The following is a 22,521-nucleotide window of genomic DNA, read 5'->3' as shown; positions in this document are numbered from 1 at the left end:
GTAAGCTTCGGATCTTGCTCGGTCCCTAAGTTGATTTCCACCAATGGATCTTGAACTTGGGGACGAGAATCTTCCATCTTGTCAGGAGCCTCTTCAAACTCAATGATGTCATCTTTTTTGGCCAAGTCATCCATATCGGCCAAATTTACAAGGCATCCTTCATCCATCTCTTTTAGGCTTTCTTCGAGCCTTCTTTTTCTCACCGTGAAATCAGCCTGGTGGTGCCACTTCTTGGTGTGTTGATCATGGAATTTCTTTGATCGTGCAACGCGAGACCCGCCGATACAAAATAATGTTCCTCAGCAGAGTGTCTCTTAATCACATTACTTCAATGATAGCTTGCACAACACTTTTTAGGTTCTTCTTCACTGATATTCTAGTTGGGTGGCTAAACTTGTTTCTCCCAATGAACTGAATCAATCTCACCTGTTCCCCATAATAATAAGCTTCATTGACATTCAAAGTGACCACGAAAGGTTTATTATTGCCTAAGACCAGTTCGACCTTATCTTAATTCTAAAAAATCACAAACTAATGTAGGGAGGACGGGATACATGCAAATGAATGAATCCAGTCCCTCCCCAACAAAGTATTATGGCTTGATGAGGTATTGACCATGATAAACGACACCAATACTAACTTGGTTCCAACAGTCAGATCGACCGATAAGACACTATGAGTATTCATGACATGACCAGTGAAATTATTGATGGTCACCTCTAATGGAATCAAGTCAACCATCGTGTTTCCTAATTTAGACATCATCCTTAATGGAAAAAGTTAACGGTGACCTCATTGTCGACCAAGATTCTGGTAATGGGGCATCCTTCGAGGTAAGCCGATATGTACAATGGCTTGAGATGTTGTATCATGCCATGGGTGTCAGTCTCTCTATAACCACCCTTTTAGACGTAACCCCTACCTCTACTGTGATGATGTTAACATGAGGTGTTTCATCTGTCTTCGGTTCATTTCTAGCATCTTCTTTGAATGGGAAAGAAACATGTTGTATTATTACTAGGGGAGTATATTCTTCTACAGCGCGCACCATTCTATTTCGCTAGGCTAGTCTGGCCTAGAAACTTGAAGGCAATGTGAAAACTATGTTGCAATGGAACAAGACTGGTGGCAATGTCCCAAACACAATTCCTTCATTTGAACATTGCCCCCTTAGTGTTTTAGCATTTGCTTCTATTCTACGATCTTCTATCTGTTCAGCGCCTTCATCAGTCGCGAGGTTGGCTGAGGTGTCTGCTAGTGAGACAATTTTCATTGCTTTAGTGGTCGACATCTGTTAATTAGCCAACCATTCATCCATTGGAAAGCACTCATCACTGAGGTAGTCTGATAGGTTACCTCATCTGTCTTCCTCCTTAGGACTTGCCGACTGATTCAGTCAACCGAGAACATCATAATTCTAGTTTTGTAACATAGGAGACAGTACTGCCCCTATTATGTTTATAGCCACCTAGCCTTCAGACATAGGGACCCTCCAGAAAGGCTTAGGTGGAATCATCTGTGACTGAGGTGGTCTTGTAGCTTCTTCTAATTTTCTCCTTATCGCAGCCCAATGCCTCTATCATCAACGCTTTTGAATCTGGGTTATTTCTTTCGGCACTATTGGAAATTTTGGATGTGTAACCTACTTCCATATTCCTTCTTGAGTTCAATACAAGAAAAATAACCTTTACCGGCAGCTAAAACCGCCCCTAAAAGTCCTAAAAATCACCAGTATAAGAATTACCAACGGTCGGACACCTGCCGCTAAAGGAGGGCATCACTGTATCTTTTACCAGTGGTTACACCTTTTTACTGGCATTTTTTATGGCCGCTGCTAAAAGTTGACCTTTACCGGCGTTTATTATCATTTACCGGCACTTCTGGTGACTGCCGGTAAAAACTATAAGAGCGCCGTTAAAACCTGTATGAAACGCCGGTAAAAACTGTACGAAGCACTGATAAAAACTGTAAAAACACCAATAAAAGCTATGAGAAATGCTGATTAAAAGCTATAAAAAACGCCAGTAAAAGTTATGAGAAACGCAGACAAAATTTGTAACAAACGCTGCTAAAAGTTGTAACAAATGCTGATAAGAGATTGAACAAACGCCTGTAAAATCTGTAAAAAAATGCATGTAAGTCATTTACATTGTAAAAGAAAAGAAAAGAAACAATTAAAAATTCTACTAGGCCGAATCTTCTAGATCAGAAGATCTTTACAGGCTTAAATTAGTATTCAAACACAACCTGTAAATCATTCACAACCAGCCCCATTTATAGGCAACCTGAGAATGAAAGGTTATATAATGGATAGAAAATTTACAGATTGAGACACAAGGAAAAATAAGAGGAAAAAAAAAAAGCAATGGATTTCAGCGATGCCCGAGGCGAGACTTCTCAAATGCACCCCAAGAACCATAACACATGCCATATAGAGGACCTTTGTTAACAGCACCCTGCCATGCGTAGAGGTCAACTAATAAAACAATATGTACACTCATAATCTAAGTTGCACTATCTAAAATTAAATTTTTAGTCATAAATATTTCCTGCAAAAATAGCCATACCGAATGAAGTCCATATCCATCCCCATATGAAGCAGCAAAGCCCCCCTCTGAGCTACCACGTTTCACCCCAAATGCTCCACCTTCAGTCTAGTCACCAATGTAGAGAGAAAAGTTTACAAAACAAAATAAAATAACCAAAAAATAAATTTAAAATAAAATAAAAGGAACCAATAAATATCTATAACTAGCAGATGGAGGAGAATAGCTATGGAATTTTTTTAATAAATGTGTGGACATATTTTTCTTCCCTTTTTCTTTAAGGATAAAACTGCATCATATGCATCATAGCATGCAACTCAAGAACCTACCTTCATCCCACTATCACCATATGCAGTTTCAGCTCGATCACCAAAACCAATAAAAAGAGAATCAGCAATAGCTTCATATGTTTCTACTCCTATGCATCAAAAATTCAAATTGGACAATGCTTCCTTTTTGATGCATTTTATATCAATTTCATTTTATCTCCAAAAGCAAATTGATTCAAGGAGAAAAAATAAAAAATTTATATTTTTACTAAATTTCATTAATAGTGCAGACCTACTCATGAGACCACATTCACCAACCTGCAGAGAGCATTAAAGCATGCATCAAGCGGTCCACACTAATAAATAGACAGGCTCGAAAATCACACCAGTTCACTCGTTAGGTGGAAAACACATTTAAAAAAGAAAAATGAACATTTGAAAAGAATTACTAGGAGTCCACAGTCAACAAATCCGACATCAGTACAATACCAGAAAACAAAGAATTGAGTGGAACAAAACAAAATATCATTAAGCAATCGTGCCGAGGAAAAAAAAATGAAGACTTACAGGGGTCAAAAATATTCAAATCCTTGGATGGATTTATTCCATCTGTACCCCCAAACGCTATAAAATTACAGGTTGGGGTAGCTTTCGATACCATGATTTGAGCTGTTGTCACCTATTGCTAGTAAGGTATCTTCAGTTTGATCTGAAACAAAATCCCAATGAATCAGATCAACCATTCACCCAAAAAGGAAAATGCAACCCACATTGATATCAGATAAGAAAAAAATTACATGATTCCATCATAAGGTCAGCCTGACAATAAAAAGGCAATGTACATCACTCAAAATAATGGAAGTCACGTATATTCATGGTACAGGTTGCAAGATGTAACAATGAAAACTACAAAGACAAAGGAAATTAGAAAAGAACATTCACATAGTTTAAATAAAAAATAAATTAGTAGTAATCTAAACTAACAAATAATTAGCTAATGAAACATTAAAATCATGCATAATCATCTCAAGAACTAGCAAACTGTCTGAAGATTACCTATTCTTTTAAAAAATCAGAACCCAAAGGACAACAAAGCTTGCGTTCTTTTGTCACATGGGTCATCGTAGCTATAAAGGAAAATGAACTAAAACCTAGAGTGAGAGTAAGTCCTTACAAGGATTTCTTCAACAACAAGAGAATGGAGGTAAGCTTGAGGCCTAAGAATCTTTGGCTTGACAAAAGAAATTGCATAACAAAAAGAACCAAGAATGATGAAAAGAAGTTTGTGGAGAATTTTACCACTTCAATTAAACTGTTGCACAAGCGACATTTTTTATGACATTGCTTAGACTCTCTGTCCATGAAGTCAGCTTCCAACAAGTGGGTACTACACACCAAACGCCACTGATTTTACATGTACACTGGCGGTTTGTTGTGGCCGCCTGTGATAGTGCGCCACTGATACATAGGTTTCTTGTAGTGTAAACATGAAATCCATTCATAATGATATCTATAAAAAGGCAATTGAAAACTCATCTTGTAGCAATTGCACCAGCCTATCCCCAGTCCATATAAAAGTGTTGATCTCATGTAGCGCTGGCTTGCTTGTTGTCAAACTTTTGCCCACCAACCATGATAATTGTCAAAAAGCCAACATCAAATAGATGGGACAAGGTTATAGTGATGATGATCATAATTCATGCATGAGAACCACGTAAGTCGATAATTTGATTGTCCACATATTTAAAAAGTATAATAAAGTAGAGAACTGCTCCAATGCTCTCCTAGTAGCATCAGGTAATTAATTATAGTTGGACATAAACTATCCATTAAGTACAGAACACATTAAAGATTTACCGTGAAAAAATCAGACCGATCTGATGATCAAATCCATGCTAAGTTTGCCTTCTTACTTATAGACATCCTTTTTCTAACCCCTTAATTGGATGGTTAGAATTGCCGCATAAAAGAATTATAAGCAATCCATGATGGGAACCATCAAATAGATGGACAAATTATGTATTAGACCAATTTTTATGCAAATAGTTTTAACAGGACCATTGATAAGATGGTTAAGATGATTAGATCAATTTAATATTGGCTTGTTAACCCAAGAATGTGTGCTTGACCTAATGGACGGTCTAAATCAATTAATTAAAGGCAACAAGGAGCACTATAACTTATAAGTGCTATGAAAGCAGAGGAGCATCTCTCATTAAAATATATGTGATGAGGAAAGATTCTACTGGCCCCTTCAACAATAGTGAGTGAGAAAAAATCTATTGATTGACAACCATATATAACAGATTTGGGAAAATGCTAAATTCCTGAAATCCATAGGTTTGTCAAATTTAAAATTTATTAATTTTCAAATCAACAAAAAGAGAAACTCATAAAAGCTATAAAATCTCTCTCCTTGTAATATCCAAAGGCCTTGTGAATTTGCTAAATCCTATTCTCATTTCCTAGAAGCCAAAGAGGCCCTTAAGTCAAATCAAGAAGTGGATTTTTGAAATGTTTGAAATTGTTTTGGGTTTATAAGGTGGTAAATACAATCAGCTATTTCGATAGGCTTTCTTTGCAATTCTATTGAAGTAGTGAGTTATTTGATATGCTCTTGAATTCAGGAGAATGTGTATAAAGCATCATACTTGCTGTGCTGAAATGTTTAAATTTTCTCATTAGATTATGGTGAACATAACTTTTGAAAATGATGAGTAAATCAGTTAAAGTGTTAAATTCAAATTAGAGACACACAACAAACAGATCTCGACTCTGGCAAGATACAAAAAGATGCCAAAGGTAACTGAGTGAAAAAGCAAAGTCTTCCCACTAATGATCAAGGTTGAAGAATGGGAGCATGCTGCAAAGGACTAGAAACACAAACACACATTTGGGACCCCTCAGTGCCCAGGCCAATTAAAGTGGTAATATCCAAAAATGGCTTCTTATTAGTGAATAATATTTTTAGAATCAAGTAAACAGAAAATCTTACACAACATTTTTGTACTACTAAAAAAAATTAAAAAAATTTAAAAAAAAAAGAAAGAAGGTTTGAAAGAAAAGTAGCACTCTAGGAATAATAATAGGGTCAATCATAAAAAGACTTACAAGGCTTATCAACTTCTGAGAGTGCCAAAAGTTTACCCTGATGATATATGAGAGCTATATTACCTGGCACAGGGTTATAACAATTGGTTCATTTCCAGCATGTGTCATTCTAAAGTTTGAAAGAAGATTATGGATGGAAGAATGCTTTGAAATTTTAATAGGTATGTAATAAGTATACTAGGATGTTTCTGCATTGAAAGAGAAAACAAGTGATAAACTATCATAATGGGCACAATTAATAGGCTTACCTGTCCTTCTTCCATACGAGACATCCAGAATTTTCAGTTTTGCTTGAAGAATTTGCATGTTAACCATAAAAAATCCAAACAATCCCTTAAGGTCACCAATATATAGGGAAAAAAAATTTACCGTGATTATGGGAGTTCAAAGCATACTTCACTCAGTCACAGTTAGTCAAGATGTATTAGCCCCAACTCTTTAGGCCAAATTTATGTGACTCCAACTGACTTGATTTCCAAATATTGCACAAGAAAGTCAAGTGTTGGATTTATGTGACTCTAACTAACTTGATTTCCAGATATTCTATAACGCCCTGAAAATCGGGGGTCGAGCAGAAGCTCAACTCCCAAGTTCCGACGCATCCCTTATGCAACATAGATAATGATGTTTAAATGTTGTCCATATTAGTGCATTAGAGTGGGATTATACTAAAACAGCATAACATACTCCAGAGATAATTAAGTTAAGCAAGTGGAAGACTGAGATAGGTATATAATGTATAGAAGTGTTTCTCAATCCTCAAAGTATGAGTATGTTACCAGGTTGAATATATACATGTGTTGATCCAAAATTTACAAAATACAAAAATGTAAATGTCCAACTAATCCTTATAGTCCCTGTAATCCCATCGATCAGTACGTGGTCTACATAGAGCCACCTGATAGCTAAACGTAGGAGAATTCTTCCTCCTCATCTATGAAATCCCAATCAGCAGTGTTGACATCGTCGCCACCTATATTTACAACAGAGTCTGGTTGGTGTTTTAAAACACCATCCCAGAGTGGGACTGAGTGATCAAATCAGTGGTTCTATAAGGTAAAGGTTAACATGTTATCAATTCAGTCAAGCAGTAATGATAAGCAATACAACAAACATTCCCTAACTACTCTGGTTAATACAAGGATGATATGCGGTAATGATGCATGCCCTCGCCTGCACACCCTCAGCGACACCATCTCACGGTCGCACATGCTACTCCCATTGTGCCTTCACCGCCAAAGCACATGCAGTGCGGTGCATGCACATGTTAGCTGAGTTCTTAATTAGGCTTATTCATACAACAGATTCGGGAAGCTAAGGTACCTCCCTTTATATCACTTACCCAAATGATGATCCATCTAGGGTCGTCAATCCTAGTTAATCACATACGTTAGGCAAGTTATAAGGTAACATCACCCCTAATTTAAAAGCAGTGGATAGGTAAGTTCGTGAGTTTACACTCGAGGTCACTACGGGAGGCCCGTCACCATCTGCGTAGGCCTATTTTATACTCGAGGTCACTACAAGAGGCTCGTCACCTGATCATAGGCTGACAGCTCGAATACAGTGTCCCATACCACCGTATTCAGTTCATGAGTTTGGATTGCTCACTGGTCACTACGGGGAGGCTCGTCACCCCAGCGTAGGCTGACAGCTTGAGCACTGTGTCCCATACCACCATACCCAGCTCATAAGTCTTCGTGGATCATGGTACCAAGGTTAAATGGGCTTTGTATTGGTAAGTAGTACCTTAGATTCAAGCAGTAGCGTCCATATATGGTAAACACACAATAAGCCAATCGGGTTACTTGACAAGTTCGATTGGTACGAACGTACGCTAAATTAATCGACATGGAGCGCATACGCACTCCTTGTGGCCTAACCACTGCCGATAATCATCGTACAACTCGGATTCATCGAACATATCCGTTATGGCGAAACTAGTTCGGCCACTTAATCAGAAATTGTTACCGATTGCCTGGACTAGGTATTAGTCCCAGTCATACTCAAATACAATAGGCATTCATATGTGATAGTCAAAACAATATTTAACAACCAATTCAAATACAATTCTCATTCAGGCATTTTAACAACCATATTACACATATTATCATACATAGGGTTTCATCCATAAATCACATAATAGCAAGATAGGTTACATGAAGGAAACTGTAACTATAGATTAGGTAATTGAGAACCCTATCTCAACACCCTCATTAAATGCATTTCAACAAGAAATTTCTCATTCAGACATTTTATCAAACACTTAGACTACACATTTCAACATACATGTAATAAATTAGTTATAACATATATTATGGCAAATCCTTTCACAAAGGAGTTGTCATACGTACAACAAACATGAATTCTAGATTAATAGTCATGGCAAGCATAAAGCATAATTTTCTATTCATTCAAACATTTCAACAAACACATGGAATGCATTTAGTATACAACCTAGTTTACACATACATGATATATCGAAAAAGTCATAACTAAAATCATCTGGCAGCAATCAAGTCAGACATAAATCATTGCTGATATTTAAAGCCTTGAAAACCATAACCTAAATGTTTATAGTCTGCACCTTTCATCGATATACTCGTTACGAACTCGGTTCATACACCACGTCTTTGTCAACGGCACAACGGCTACCTAAACATTGAAATAGGTTAGCTATTTCACTGGTTTGTCTATTTGAATTCCTAAAATAGATTGGGGTTAGGATTTTTTATCCGAAAATAGAGTTGAAACAAGTTGAGTAGCTAAATGTAAAGGCAATTCGATGGGTGGAGTAGCAGAACAGGAGTACTACAGCAAACCCCAAAGGTTTCCCTTCGATCTCCACTCTATTCTCCTATTTTCTCTCTTCTCTCTCCTAAGGTTACTGAAAATTCGTATGAAATGAGAGAGAGGTGGGTTAAGGGTATTATATAGGTCCAGAAGTGATGTAAATGGCCCCAGGGCCATGGTATATTTAGGTTATAGCCAAAGGATGTCTACTTCGGGCAACCAAGACTCATTTGGAGGTCCATTACTCGCAAACGACATGGAGTAAGTTCCCTAACCATGGAACTAAGCCAGGTTAAGGTTTCAGTCCGATCAGATTTGTAGATCGACTATGGAGGACCTGTTTCAATTCAACGGTCATCGTCACTCGATCAGGGCCACAAGTATACTAACATGTGTAGGAAAATTTCTCTAATCCAAAGGTATAATTTAGTCAGAATCTGACAGTTTGAAGTCTTTAATTTGGCCGCAAGCGAATGGTCCAATTTACTTAAGTTTGAGTTCCTTTTCTAAAGATATTCACGTTTCTCACACATTTTGCTCATGGCTCTAGTTATGCGTTTTTGGGTACTATTCGGGCTCGATTCCCATGATAGTTGTTAAGCCCAGTAAGGTGGTCATAACCTTATAGTTTCGCAGTAATTGGACTTTTGACGCGTGGTCCAGGTCTGATAAGAAGTTTCAATGTACTCCAGAGAGTAACTGGGTTTTGAGATTGCTCCTAGGTTCTTGTGTAATGTTGAGTTAGCGATTCTAGCGATTTTGGGTCTTGCAGTTCGTATAGATAGTGGTTCAAGCTAATTCCACTGATTATTTAGTTTAATAGTTAATTAATTTTCGTCTAATTTCTAAAGGATTCGGTCCTTAGTGATTTCTGCCTGAGGTGGTACTCGGGTCTTTGAACGGATTTTTTCGAGACATTACAATCGACTCCCCTTAAAGGAAAATTTTGTGCTCGAAATTAGTACCTTTTCGTACTCCTCGAGAATTTGAGGGTAGTTCTTACGGACCTCGGCTTATATTTCCCAAGTCGCCTCTTCCTCAGTGTGGTGAGTCCACAATACTTTCACGAGCGGAATAACTTTGCTCCGTAGCACTTATTCCTTCCTATTAAGGATACATGTTGGTCGCAGTACATAAGTAGCATCTTTACTTAACTGTACTTGCTCCCATTTAATAATATAGGAAGGATCAGGAACGTATTTCTTCAGCATCGATACATGAAATACGTTATGCACGCCTGCGAGTGGTGTGGGCAAAGTGAGATGGTATGCCACCATACCCACTCGGTCTAGTATCTAGAATGGGCCAATGAATCTCAGTGTAAGCTTCTCTTTCTTACTAAAGCGAAGGACTCCCTTCATTGGGAAAACTTTCAGAAATACATGGTCCTTAACCTCAAACTCTAGCTGTCGCCATCATGTATTGGCGTAACTCTTCTGTCTGCTCTATGCTGCAAGAAGTCGACGCCTGATAATGTCAATCTTCTCAGAGGTCGTCTGTACTAAATCTAGGCTAATCAGGCTTCTCTCGCCAACTTCTGCCCAATAATGTGGTGCTCGACACGGATGCCTATACAGTGCCTCGTAGGGGAGCCATGCCAATACACTTGAAAGTTGCTGTTATAAGCGAACTTTGCATAGGGAAGACAGTCATCCCAATTGTCTTTGAAATCGAGCACACATGCCTGCAACATGTCCTCTAACACCTAATTTACCCGTTCCGTCTGCCCATCAGTCTGTGGGTGGAACGTGGTATTGAACTTCAATTTCACACCCGTTGCTTCTTAGGCACTCCATGCAGACGTGAATCACGTGTCTCAATCCGACACAATCTCCATAGGCACTCCATGCAGACGTACTATCTCCTTGATGTACAGGCCAAATCATCAGCTGAGTTTGAAACTCCAATAGGGAGAAAATGAGCTGATTTCGTCAATCGGTCCACAATCACCCATATGGAGTCGTGTCCCTTGCTCTTCTTCGGTAACCCAGTAATGAAATCCATAGATATGAAATCCCACTTCCGTTCAGCTATGGGCATAGGCTAAAGCAATCCACGAGGTCGGCGATGCTCGGCCTTGACCTGCTGGCACGTAAGACAACGAGACACAAAGTCTGCTATGTGGGCCTTCATGTTATCCCACCAGTACGAACGCTTCATATCTCGATACATCTTTGTATTACCAGGATGCATCACCATCTTCGAATTGTAAGTAGCTTCGAGAACTTCCCTTCTCAAGTCATGAAGATTTGAGACGCAAAGGCGGGCACGATAACATAAACCCCCATCCGAACCAACTCTCCATTCAGAGTTTTCATCATCACTAGCTCATTTTCTCAACTCCAACAACCATTTATCTTCCCTCTGAGCCATAATGATTCGGTCATTGATAAGTGGCTGGACGCGAATGTGTGCGACGCTCACGAATGGCTCCTCTAATTTAAGCTTCTGTTCAAAGTCTCGCACAAACTCAACCATATTCCATTCCTATATCATTAGCGGAGCTACAAATGATATCATCTTCTTTTGGCTCAACGCGTCTGCCACAAGATTGGCCTTGTCGGGATGGTAGGAGACCTCAAACTTTAAGTCCTTCAAGGTTTCCATCCATCGTCATTGCCTCGTATTCAGGTCTCTCTACGTGAATATGTACCTGAGGCTCTTGTGGTCACAAAAGAGCTCGAGCTCCTCCCGGTAGAGGTAATGTCTTCAGAGCTTTAATGCAAAGATGATGGCCGCCAACTCCAGGTCATGCCTAGGGTAGTTCTCCTCGTGTTTCCTCCACTATCACGATGCATAGGCAATCACTCTATCCTTCTACATAAGAACACAACCCAAACTAACATGAGAGGCGTTAGTGTATATGGTATATCTGACCCCTTGCTCTGGCAATACTAGCATAGGGACGGACATCAGCTTATCCTTCAATTCCTGAAAGGCTGCTTTGCCTTCTCGTTCCAAGCAAACTTAAGATCTTTCTGAGTGAGCTGAGACAACAGTCTGGCTATCTTGGAAAAGTCCCTCATGAATCAACGATAGTAACCTTCCAGGCCGAGGAAACTCCTCACTTTAGTAATCGAACCGGGTTGCTCCTAGTCCTGAATTGTGGTCACCTTAGCAAGGTCCACAGTTATTCCTTCCTTGGACACCACATGTCCCAGGAACGTGACTTCTTCTTTCTAGAAGTCGCATTTCTTGTACTGAGCAAACAACTGGTTCTTCCTGAGAGTATCAAAGACTAGTCGCAAGTACTCCTCGTGATTTTTTTGACTCTTGGAGTATATCAGGATGTCATCTATAAATACAATGACGAATCGATATAAATACGGCCGAAACACCCAATTCATGAGGTCCATGAACACGGCTAGTGCATTTGTGAGTCCAAACGACATCACAAGGAACTCATAGTGCCCAAAGCTGGTTCTAAACATTGTTTTCTGCATGTCCTCATCCCTAACACGCAACTGGTGATACCCTGACTGTAAGTCGATCTTTGAAAAATATTGTGCCCCTTTTAACTGGTCGAACAGATCATCAATCTTGGGCAGAGGATACTTATTCTTCATTGTCACTTGGTTCAACCTACGATAATCAATAAACAATCGTAGTGATCCATCCTCTTCTTCACAAACAAAACGGGTGCTCCTCAAGGAGATACACTCGGTCATATGAAGCCTGATTCCAACAGACCGTCGATCTGTCTCCTTAATTCCTCCATTTCACATGGAGGCATGCGATCTGTCGGTAGCGCACCAGGCACAGGTTAATAATAAAGTCGATCTCGTGCCAAGGAGGTAGTCCAGGTATCGTCCTGAATACGTCCGTAAAATCTCAGACTACAGGCGTGTTTTCAAGTGTCGAACCATCAACATTCTCTAACAAGGTAGCATAACAACTAATGTGGTAGTACCAACTGACCTGAACTGGGAAAGTAAAGTTCGTGCCCTCAAGTCCATGAGCTATCACCACTCTAGTATCGCAATCGATCTCTACCTTCATCTCGATGAGCCAATCCATGCTAAGGATGACATCGTCATGACACAGTGGGGTGAAAATCAGGTTAACGAGTACTATTCTGCTTCTTAAGTCTATCGAGCAACCCTTATAAATCTTGGTAGTGTCTGAGAAGGTCCCTGTGGCGGTAAGGAGTCTCATCCCAACTATAGGAGTAGTTTTCAATACTAGTCGCTTGACTGTTGCGCATGATATTATTAAAATAGTGGACCCGGTGTCCACCAATAGGAAGCCTGGTATACCTTGGATATGTGTTGTGACTTCGAAAGCCAATGATGCTGCAGTTGCTGTCTCGGAAGCCTCAGCTGTAAGTGAGTGCACTCGAGCTTGTTGAGGACGATTCGGCTGCGCTGTCGTAGGTCATTGAGGCGGCCTAAATCAAGGTGCAGGTGGAGCTAAGATAGGTTGCAACATCTGACAGTTGGTCTTCTGAGTAGGGACGAAGCCATTGTCCCTCATCCTGGTAAAGCAATAAGTGTCAGTATGGCCCAACCTCTTGTAGTAGTGCACCACACATCTGATCGCCTCAGCTGGGCTGGTGGAGCAGTAAGTCTGGGAGGTGGATCTGCACGTGGCCTCTTATCGAGGAACGGTCTGCTCGGCAAATCAAGTCGAGGCCTCGGACCCATGGGTACTCGTGTATGGGACAATCTATCCTCATCCTGCTCAGCTCGCAGGGACATGTTCACTAGCTCAGTATAGTTGGAAATGTTAGCACAACACATCTTCGTATGTATTTCAGGTCGTAGACCCTCAGAAAATTATCGCATTCGCATCGGCTCGTCTGCTAGTATCAAAGGAGCATATCTGGCCAGCTCCGTGAACATGTTCTCATATTCCGATACAGTTATCCTTTCCTATAGGAGGTGAAGAAACTCTCCCTCCTTTTCATTATGGTAAGTGAGGGGGAAGTACTTCACATGGAAATAGGTCTCAAAAGCTTCTCACGTCCATACATACCCAACAGCAATTGTCCATAGGACATTATCCCACCATAGACTAGCCTCCTTCTTGAACATATATGTAACCAACTCAACCTGCTCTGCTTTAGTGTAGTGCAACGGCTTCAGCATCTTAAAGATGCGATCAAGCCAGTACTCAGCCTCCTCGGGTCTGTGAGTACCAGCAAAAGTAGGAGGCCGAAAGCTCTGGAAGCGCTCGAATAAATCGTTGGCATTCATGTTCCTAGCAGGGTGGGCAGGTGGTGCAAGCGGGGCCATGTTCATGTTCTAAGCAAGGGCCCCCACGATAGTGGTCCAAATCTGCTGCTACTACTACATCAGGAGCATCATCTGTTCCAATGTATCAGGAGGAGAAGCCGCCTGAGGCATGTATGGCGTCGAGGTAAATGCACGGTTCTGTTCTAGAACCGGTGGTGCACTAGGTGTTGGCCCATTTGTAGGGCCAGTGGCCAGTAAAGAATCTGGCATAGTCTCATGATTCGGGCCTAACTGGGGTCCGTATGGCTATCGCTTAGGGGAGGTGCCCCGTCACTCAATTCGCCAAGTGCAAGATGTGTCGGACTCCGAGTGACCTTAGGTGGCATTCCCTATATATAACATAGGGTGCAACATGTGTGAGATTCAGAACAAGGTTACTTAATTTACCAAAACTTTCACACAGTCCATAACAAAGGAATCTTCATGCATTTCATTTAACCAAAATTGTCACAATACATGAGATGTAGTCTTACATGGATCATGACAGAAGATACATGTGAGCTAATCTAAACAAGGCTTTAAACACTAAAATACACCAAAAAATCTAACATACTACTAAACCTATCAAGGCTATCACATAGAAAATAGGAAAATAAAGAAAACCCAAAGACAACTACAACATATGACTAGTCGTCCGACTCTGGTGATGGAGGAGGAGCACCTTTGTCCTGCATGCAGCACAGGAGGGTCTTAAGAGTGCGGGAAATCTTCTTACACTGCTATTTTATACAGGCCTTATTCTCCTCAAGCTCTTGCTTCACTTCGGCCTGGGTCTCTCTGACCTCCTGTCTCAGGGCGGCCTAGCTCTCCTCAATCTGAGCCAAGCGGGCTTCTAAGGTAGCCCGATCATGGAGGTGCTCATGTGTAGCAAGAGGAGGGCCCCCATCAGAGTCTTAGGCCTCCTCTTCTTTCTCTTCCTACACTTCCTCATCATCACTTCCCCCTTCATCACTTCCTTCTCCCACACTTCCTTCTTCAAATTCTTCTTCCTCCTCCTCTTCACTGCTTCCTCCCTCTTCCTCTATCTTGTCACCATACTCATCAAGTTGGGCTTGACCTTGACGCGGTCCAATGCCCATGTTGTTGAGCATAGTGTCATTTATAAAGTGGATCGGGGTAAGCTCATCCATGTTAACTCTGTAGCCGAATTCACTAGCAAGCTTGCATATAAGTCGGCCGAATGGTAGTGAAATATCCGTCCTAACAGTACATGCGGTCTGGACTATCTGTAGTAGTACATACGTAGGCAGACACAACTTGTCTCCCTACCTAGCTCTGTACAGGAAGTCTACCATCAAACATGTGAATTCGGTGTGGTTGCTCCACCTATGATACACATTGTATGTGAATATGTGGTGGAGTAGGCGGAAGTCATGAGTCATCTTGGTCATTGGGAGGCAATTGCCCTGCTTCCAATGGACCAGTCAGCCGCAAAGAAACTACATGCGGCGATCTCTTTCTCGTGTACTCTTGAGATGCGATTCACTAGCATGCACCTCGCCATGTGGAATCCCCATGATTCAGGCTATCACACCAACATCAACAATGGCTTCTCACCTTCCCACGGGGATAGTGAAATGTAGAGGCTCCAGTAGTGGATCTCGTATGTAGGCGTAGAAGGCTTGAACAGTGCTCTCACATGCACATGACTTGCCTTCAAATATGAGACCCTACCTAGCGTCCAACAGGAGGTCCATACCGGATAAAGCCCAAATAGTCTTTCGTCCATGTGTGCTTCAAAGATAACTCTACAGGCTTGAAATCTACCATGTCCGACGCCCGCGGGCAGAGCTCTTTCGAGAAGAATTTAGGGATCGAGATCCTGCTTCGTCCTTCGCTCCTGCTCAATGCTAGTGCTAGCCTCGGTGCCTTTCTACTTCCTTGAACAGGTAGTGCGGCTAGGCCCGGCTTCATCCGCAGGCGCCCTCTTTTTCCCATAAGGGAAAGGAGTGTGGAAAGAGAAAAGATGGCAGCCACTAGCTCAAAACGAGCCATGAGAGGGAAACAAGATTGAAGGATAAGATGGGTTGGTGGATATTGAGGTTTATGAGCACAAAGATGGGTTTGTGCACTCAAATGAGAAGAAATAAAGGGGATTGAAGGTAGTAGGAGATGGGTTTGAGAGAATGGTGGGGGTGGGTATAAGAGAAGGAAGAAGATGAAGTTTGTGATTTATTGAGGAGACATTTGAAAGAGAAATTGTAAGTTTGGAGGGGTTTGAAAGCTAGGGGAGGGGTGAAATGAGCAAAGGAGGGGAAAGGGACCCTAAATAGGGTGGACCCACATGCAAATGGGCCCCACATGTGTGTGGGAGGGGCGGCAGACCGTTGGACCCGTGAGCCCGTCGCGGCCCTCGAGACCCAACCGCGATACATCACGGTCGGCGTGGTGGCGTCGTGGTCCACTGGACCATGGGTGGGGGCCTCCCCCTCCTGGGGTTCCAAAAATGTGTGGGGGCCACTCTGATTCCCCCCGTATTTTTCGATTTGTGCCCCTATGGCCATGAAGTGTGTTTTCTCGCCCCATCTCGCACATATTCACTCCTTTTGGTGTGTTTAGAGTTAGGGATTTGCCGGGTAATATTCTAAACCCGTTGTTTGATGGCCTAAAGAGGAATTGAGATCATTTTATATGGTCTTGGTCGCGTACGGGCTATATGTAATAGTCACTTTTCGCTCGTTGGTGAAACTTGGGATCCTACGTCTGTTTCTACATTTCATCACCCCCTCAAAGTATGTTAGTGTGCATCATGTTACCATAACCCAGGTCCAGTTTAAACCAAATCATGCTTTGATACCAACTTGTAACGCCTCAAAAATCAGGGGTCGAGCAGAAGCTCAACTCCTGAGTTCCGACGCATTACTTATGCAACGTAGATAATGATGTTTAAATGTTGTCCATATTAGTGCATTAAACATGAGTGGGATTATAGTAAAATAGTATAACATACTCCAGAGATAATTAATTTAAGCAAGCGCAAGACTGAGATAGGTATATATACATAGGAAGTGTTTCTCAATCCCCAGAGTATGAGTATGTTACCAGGCTGAATATATACATGTGTTGATCCAAAATTTACAAAATACAAAAATGTAAATGTCCAACTAATCTTTATGTCCATGTAATCACATCGATCAATACATGGTCTACACAGACCTGCCTGATAGCTGAACATTGGAGAATTCTTCCTCCTCGTCTATAAAATCCCAATCAACAGCGTAGACATCGTCGCCACCTACATCTACAACAGAGCCTGGTTGGTGTTTTAAAACACTGTCCCAGAGTGGGAGTGAGTGATCAACTTAGTGGTATTATAATGCAAGGGTTAACATGTTATAATTCAGTCAAGCAGTAATGATAAAGCAATACAACAAACATTCCCTAACTACTCTAGTAATGCAAGGATGATATGTGGTAATGATGCATGCCCTCGCCTGCACTCCCTCAGCGACACTATCTCACGGTCAGACATGCTACTCCTACTGTGCCTTCATCGTCAAAGAACATGTAGTGCGGTGCATGCACGTGTTAGCCGAGTTCTTAATTAAGCTTATTCATACAATAAATACAGGAAGCTAAGGTACCTCCCTTTATATCACTTACTCAAACGATGATCCATCTAGGGTCGTCAATCCTAATTTATCACATACGATAGGCAAGCTATAGGGCAACATTACCCCTAATTTGAAAGCAATGGATAGGCAAGTTCACAGGTTTACACTTGAGGTCACTACGTGAGGCTCGTCACCATCCACGTAGGCCTATTTTCTACTCGAGGTCACTACGAGAGGCTCGTCACCTGATCGTAAGCCGACAACTCGAATACAATGTCCCATACCACCGTATTCAGCTCACGAGTTTGGGTTGCACATGGTCACTACGGGGAGGCTCGTCATCCCAGTGTAGGCCGACAGCTCGACCACGGTGTCCCATACCACCATGCCTGGCTCATGAGTCTTAGCGGATCATGGTACCAAGGTTAAATGAGCTTTACATTGGTAAGTGGTACCTTAGATTCAAGTAGTAGCATCCATACATGATAAACACACATTAGGCCAATCGGGTTACTTGACAAGTTCGATTGGTATGAGCGTATGCTAAATTAATTGACATGGAGTGCATACGCACTCCTCGTGGCCTAACCACTACCAATAATCATCGTACGACTCAGATTCATCGAACATATCCGTTATGACGAAACTAGTTCGGCCACTTAATCGGAAACTGTTACTGATTATCTGGACTAGTCTCAGTCATACTCAAATACAATAGGCATTCATATGTGATAGTTAAAACAACATTTAACAACCAATTCAATTACAATTCCCATTTGGGCATTTTACTAACCATATTGCACATGTTATCATACATAGGCGTTTCATCCATAAATCATGTAGTAGCAAGATAAGATACATGAAGAAAACTGTAACTATAGATAAGGTAATTGAGAACCCTATCTCAACACCCTCATTAAGAACATTTCAACAAGCAATTTCTCATTCAGCATTTTATCAAACACTTAGACTACACATTTTAACATACATGTAATAAATTAGTTATAACATATCTTATGGCAAATCCTTTCATAAAGGAGTTGTCATACGTACAACAAACATGAATTCTAGATTTATAGTCTTGGCAAACATAAATCATAATTTCCTATTCATTCAAACATTTCAACAAACACATGGAATGCATTTACTATAAAACCTAGTTTACACATACATGATATATCGAAAAAGTCGTAACTAAGATCATATGGCAGCAATCAAGTCAGACATAAATTATTGCTGACATTGAAAGCCTTGAAAACCATAACCTAGACATTTATAGTCTGTAGCTTTCATCAGTACGCTTGTTACAAACTCGGTTCGGACACTACGTCTTTGTCTACGGCACAACGGCTACCTAAACATTGAAATAGGTTAGCTATTTCACCGGTTTCTCTATTTGGATTCCTAAAACAGATTAGGGTTAGGATTTTTTACCCAAAAATGGAGTTGAAACGAGTTGAGTAGCTAGACATAAAGGCGATTCGATGAGTGGAGTAGCAGAACAGGAGTACTGCAGCAAACCCCAAAGGTTTCCCTTCAATCTCCACTCTTTTCTTCTCTTTTCTCTCTTCTCTCTCATAGGGTTAGAGACAATTCATATGGAATGAGAGAGGGGCGCGTTAAGGGCATTATATAGGCCTAGAAGTGATGTAAATGGGCCCATGGCCATGGTATACTTAGGTTATAACCAAAGGATGTCTGCTTCTGGCAACCAGGACTCATCTGAAGGTCCATTACTCGCATACAGCGTGGAGTAAGTTCCTTGACCATGGATCTAAGCTAGGTTAAGGTTTTGGTCCGATCGAATTTGTAGAACGACCTAGAGGACGTGTTTCAGTTCAACAGTCATCGTCACTCGATCAGTGCCACAAGTATACTGACATGTGTAGGGAAATTTCCTGATCTAAGGGTATAATTTGGTCAGAATCTGACGGTCTGAAGTCTTTAATTTTGCCTGTAAGTGAATGGTCCAATTTACTTAAGTTTGAGTTCATTTTCTAAAAATATTTCCATTTCTCACACATTTTGCTCAGGACTCTAGTTGTACATTTCTGAGTACTATTCGGGCTCGATTCTCGCAATGGTTGTCAAGCCCAGTAAGGCGGTCATAACCTTATAGTTTCGCGGTAATCAGACTTTCGACGCGCGGTCTAGGTCCGATACGGAGTTTCAATGTGCTCTTGAGAGCAACTGAGTTTTGAGATTGCTCTTAGGTTCTTGGGTAATGTTGAGTTAGCGATTCTAGCAGTTTTGGGACTTGCAGTTCGTATAGATAGTAGTTCAAGCTAATTTCACTGATTATTTAGTTTAATACTTAATTAATTTTTGTCTAATTTCTAAAGGATTTGGTCCTTAGTGATTTCTGCCTGAGGTGGTACTCGGATCTTTGTACGAATTTTTTCGAGACGTTACATATTCATATGCTAAAGTGAAAATCACCTTGTTACTTTCTATTATTTGGGTTATCCTAAAAATTATTAACAATGCAGGTGCAACCAAGGAGGCACATGTCAAGTACCTAACACAAAGGGGTTGCCTCAAGCCCATTGGATATTAAGCTATCAGCTTAATGTACATGAAATGAAAAATGCATTGCTTTTCATGGTTCGCACTTGATAACATATGCTTGTATATGCATTTCATGGTTCACACTTGGTAAACTCAAACTAAACCATCCATGCTATGAATTCAAATGTATATTGGTGGTATCCCAAAAATTAGACTTGTATAATGGATTTATACTTTGATTCCTGAACCCTTTTGTTGAATTAGGTCCAAACCGTCGAATCTCCTGAGCATAGGTGGGTTCATTAGCCCGTTGTTCTTCTGTCTTGGAAGGGATCTAAAAATCTGATATTCCCATTAGTGGTCATGCTTAGCAGAGTCCATGTCATTAGCATTCAAGCTTTAAGTCCGGTTGGGTCAAGTCTGTCTTGACTGCAGCCCTAGTGCCCAGCTCAATCTATAACACTGTCAGTGTCATGGGCATACACCTCTCCCATGGCCAATTCCAATGCTAGGGAAATGAGTGAGCATGTGGTATGGTCAGCAGATATATCATAGGACTTCTGCCAACCATTTAAAGCACAACCCAAATTGCTACATGAAAGCTTAAGATAATGATGATAGTTTAATGGAAAGCCGACATTAAAGATTAATACTAATACAAAAGTGGCACCCGCTGGAATGTTTTCTTCACAGCACAATAAAAGATGCATGCAATTATTTAGGAAGAAAGGAAATTTTGAAAAAAAAAATGAAAAGAATTTGGGAAGACAGTACAAAACTTACAAAACAGCAAGAGCTTGCATGAGTCCTATCACTTCTGGAATCTTCCCAGTAAGCCTATTTCCCTAAAGAGACCTAATAATAGCACGTTTTTTGGTTAGAAGGGTCAGCACACCATTATCAAGAAAAACAACCTAATTAAATGCAACAAGAATGGATGACAACTGGATGCAAAAAATTAAAGAAAAAAAGTTGCAGATTATCAGCTACAATAGAGATTCAATGGAGTATAGTACAGCAAGCAGTTTAACTAGAAGAGTTCGAAAATATCAGTAGTTGAATGATTCTATTTAGTTCATTAGTAGATGAAACGAATAGTTATTTGCAGATGAAAGAAGAGATACAACAGAGCTTTTGAGAGATGGAAACATACAATATAGCTACTTGCAGGAAACCAATGTTGTAAGGAATCTCTCCAGTGATTTGATTGTAAGAAATATCGCTGGAAGTCATAACAGTCAATAGACCATAAACAATTGAAGAAAGAACAAGAACAACACCCACACCAAAAGGAATGCTAGCCATCTTACAAGATTTCGTAGCTTGTACAATTCTCAATGTTATCTAGTATGGTTCCTGAGAGGTTATTGCCCCTCACATCACTGCAACAACACCGGTAGAGATGGTTCAAACAAGGGCATGAACAAAATCTCAAATACAAATTCCCAGACAACCATTGATATAGGTTCCATTAGTATCCACTTACAAGTACCATAGGCCAGTCAATTGGCACATATCAGGAGACAATGTTCCCATCAACAAATTCCCCTGCAACCCACTACAGAAAATAGCATCATTCATCATTTCACAGGGAAAAAAATTAACATAGTAAGGTTTAGAAAATGGAATTGTGACCACAGAAAAGCTGACTGGTGTTATAGTTCTATAACGGTAAAGGCCATGTGAAAGCAAAAAATGGGTAAATTGTGAAAACAGAAAACATTAGGCGCATAAAATAACAGTTGTTTTTCATTGGAATAGTGTTACATTGGATGACATAATGCCACTAGATGAAGAAACAAAACATCCAGTGTATGCAATGGATGCAATTACATTACATGGAAGCAGTTATTGAGGAAACAATAGCCTAATTTTGGCTAACAACTATTGTTTATCTAATGTCCATCTTACATAACAAGAATCAAAGTAGCCATCACATTACATAACACAACCCATAGTGTGGTCACAATAATGGGCGACTCCAAAACATACCAAATTACTAGATGAACTAGAACTAATTTGAGATAGACTTATAAATTGTGATTTACATGGAGTACACAGAGTGTAGGAAGTACTCATAGATACTGCAATACTTCATTCCAATAAATCAGCCTTGGAATGTCACCAATGAGTTGATTCTGAGCAAGATCCCTAAAAAAAATTTAAACAGCAAGGGACCAATTAAAATCACTTTGTACACACAAATCCACACCATTGGAAACAAACAATTGTAGTTCAGGTATGTTCTATCAGACAAACCCCCAATGCAAATGTGTAACTGAGAAAACCAAAATGAGAAGGAAAAAAAATAATTCAATGTTTTCAAGTAGATATTAGAAAGCATAAACCACAAAATAGAACAAGCACCTCAAATATAAGTGACAGCAACCTTATAGAGTTCTGAGATTTGGCATATGTGTAAGGGTTGAAGGGATAGGCCCTGTTAACTGATTGTTCTTCAATGTCCTGCATAGTAACATCACCATATATGACCAATCTATCCCTT

At 40.5% G+C, this 22,521-nt stretch overlaps 1 protein-coding gene and 1 long non-coding RNA gene across 5 annotated transcripts; both read right to left on the bottom strand.

The window, feature by feature from the left end:
• Nucleotides 1–2,198: 2,198 nt before the first annotated feature.
• Nucleotides 2,199–3,004, bottom strand: LOC131218369 (uncharacterized). Its single transcript, XR_009157674.1, has 3 exons — nucleotides 2,876–3,004; nucleotides 2,568–2,654; nucleotides 2,199–2,456 (listed from the first exon to the last, which is right to left on the bottom strand). It is a non-coding gene; the product is annotated as an uncharacterized LOC131218369 (long non-coding RNA).
• Nucleotides 3,005–3,410: 406 nt separating this feature from the next.
• On the bottom strand, nucleotides 3,411–21,598 carry LOC131218368 (LRR receptor-like serine/threonine-protein kinase SIK1). 4 transcript variants are annotated; one of them, XR_009157672.1, is made up of 5 exons: nucleotides 21,502–21,598; nucleotides 21,326–21,397; nucleotides 21,169–21,237; nucleotides 20,799–20,870; nucleotides 3,411–3,524 (listed from the first exon to the last, which is right to left on the bottom strand). XR_009157672.1 is itself a non-coding variant. In XM_058212979.1 (3 exons), the coding sequence occupies exons 1-3, from the start codon at nucleotides 21,549–21,551 to the stop codon at nucleotides 21,114–21,116; spliced, it is 246 nt and encodes an 81-aa protein (XP_058068962.1). In that variant the 5' UTR covers nucleotides 21,552–21,592; the 3' UTR covers nucleotides 21,100–21,113. The 4 variants fall into 4 exon arrangements, 1 of the variants encoding a protein (XP_058068962.1); XR_009157671.1 differs by lacking the exon at nucleotides 3,411–3,524 and adding an exon at nucleotides 3,776–4,325; XR_009157673.1 differs by lacking the exons at nucleotides 3,411–3,524; nucleotides 21,169–21,237 and adding an exon at nucleotides 3,776–4,325.
• Nucleotides 21,599–22,521: the final 923 nt, after the last annotated feature.

Source organism: Magnolia sinica, chromosome 11, assembly GCF_029962835.1.
Source record: "Magnolia sinica isolate HGM2019 chromosome 11, MsV1, whole genome shotgun sequence".
In the NCBI taxonomy this organism is placed as follows: Eukaryota; Viridiplantae; Streptophyta; class Magnoliopsida; order Magnoliales; family Magnoliaceae; genus Magnolia; species Magnolia sinica.
This window is presented reverse-complemented; position numbering and strand designations above follow the sequence as displayed.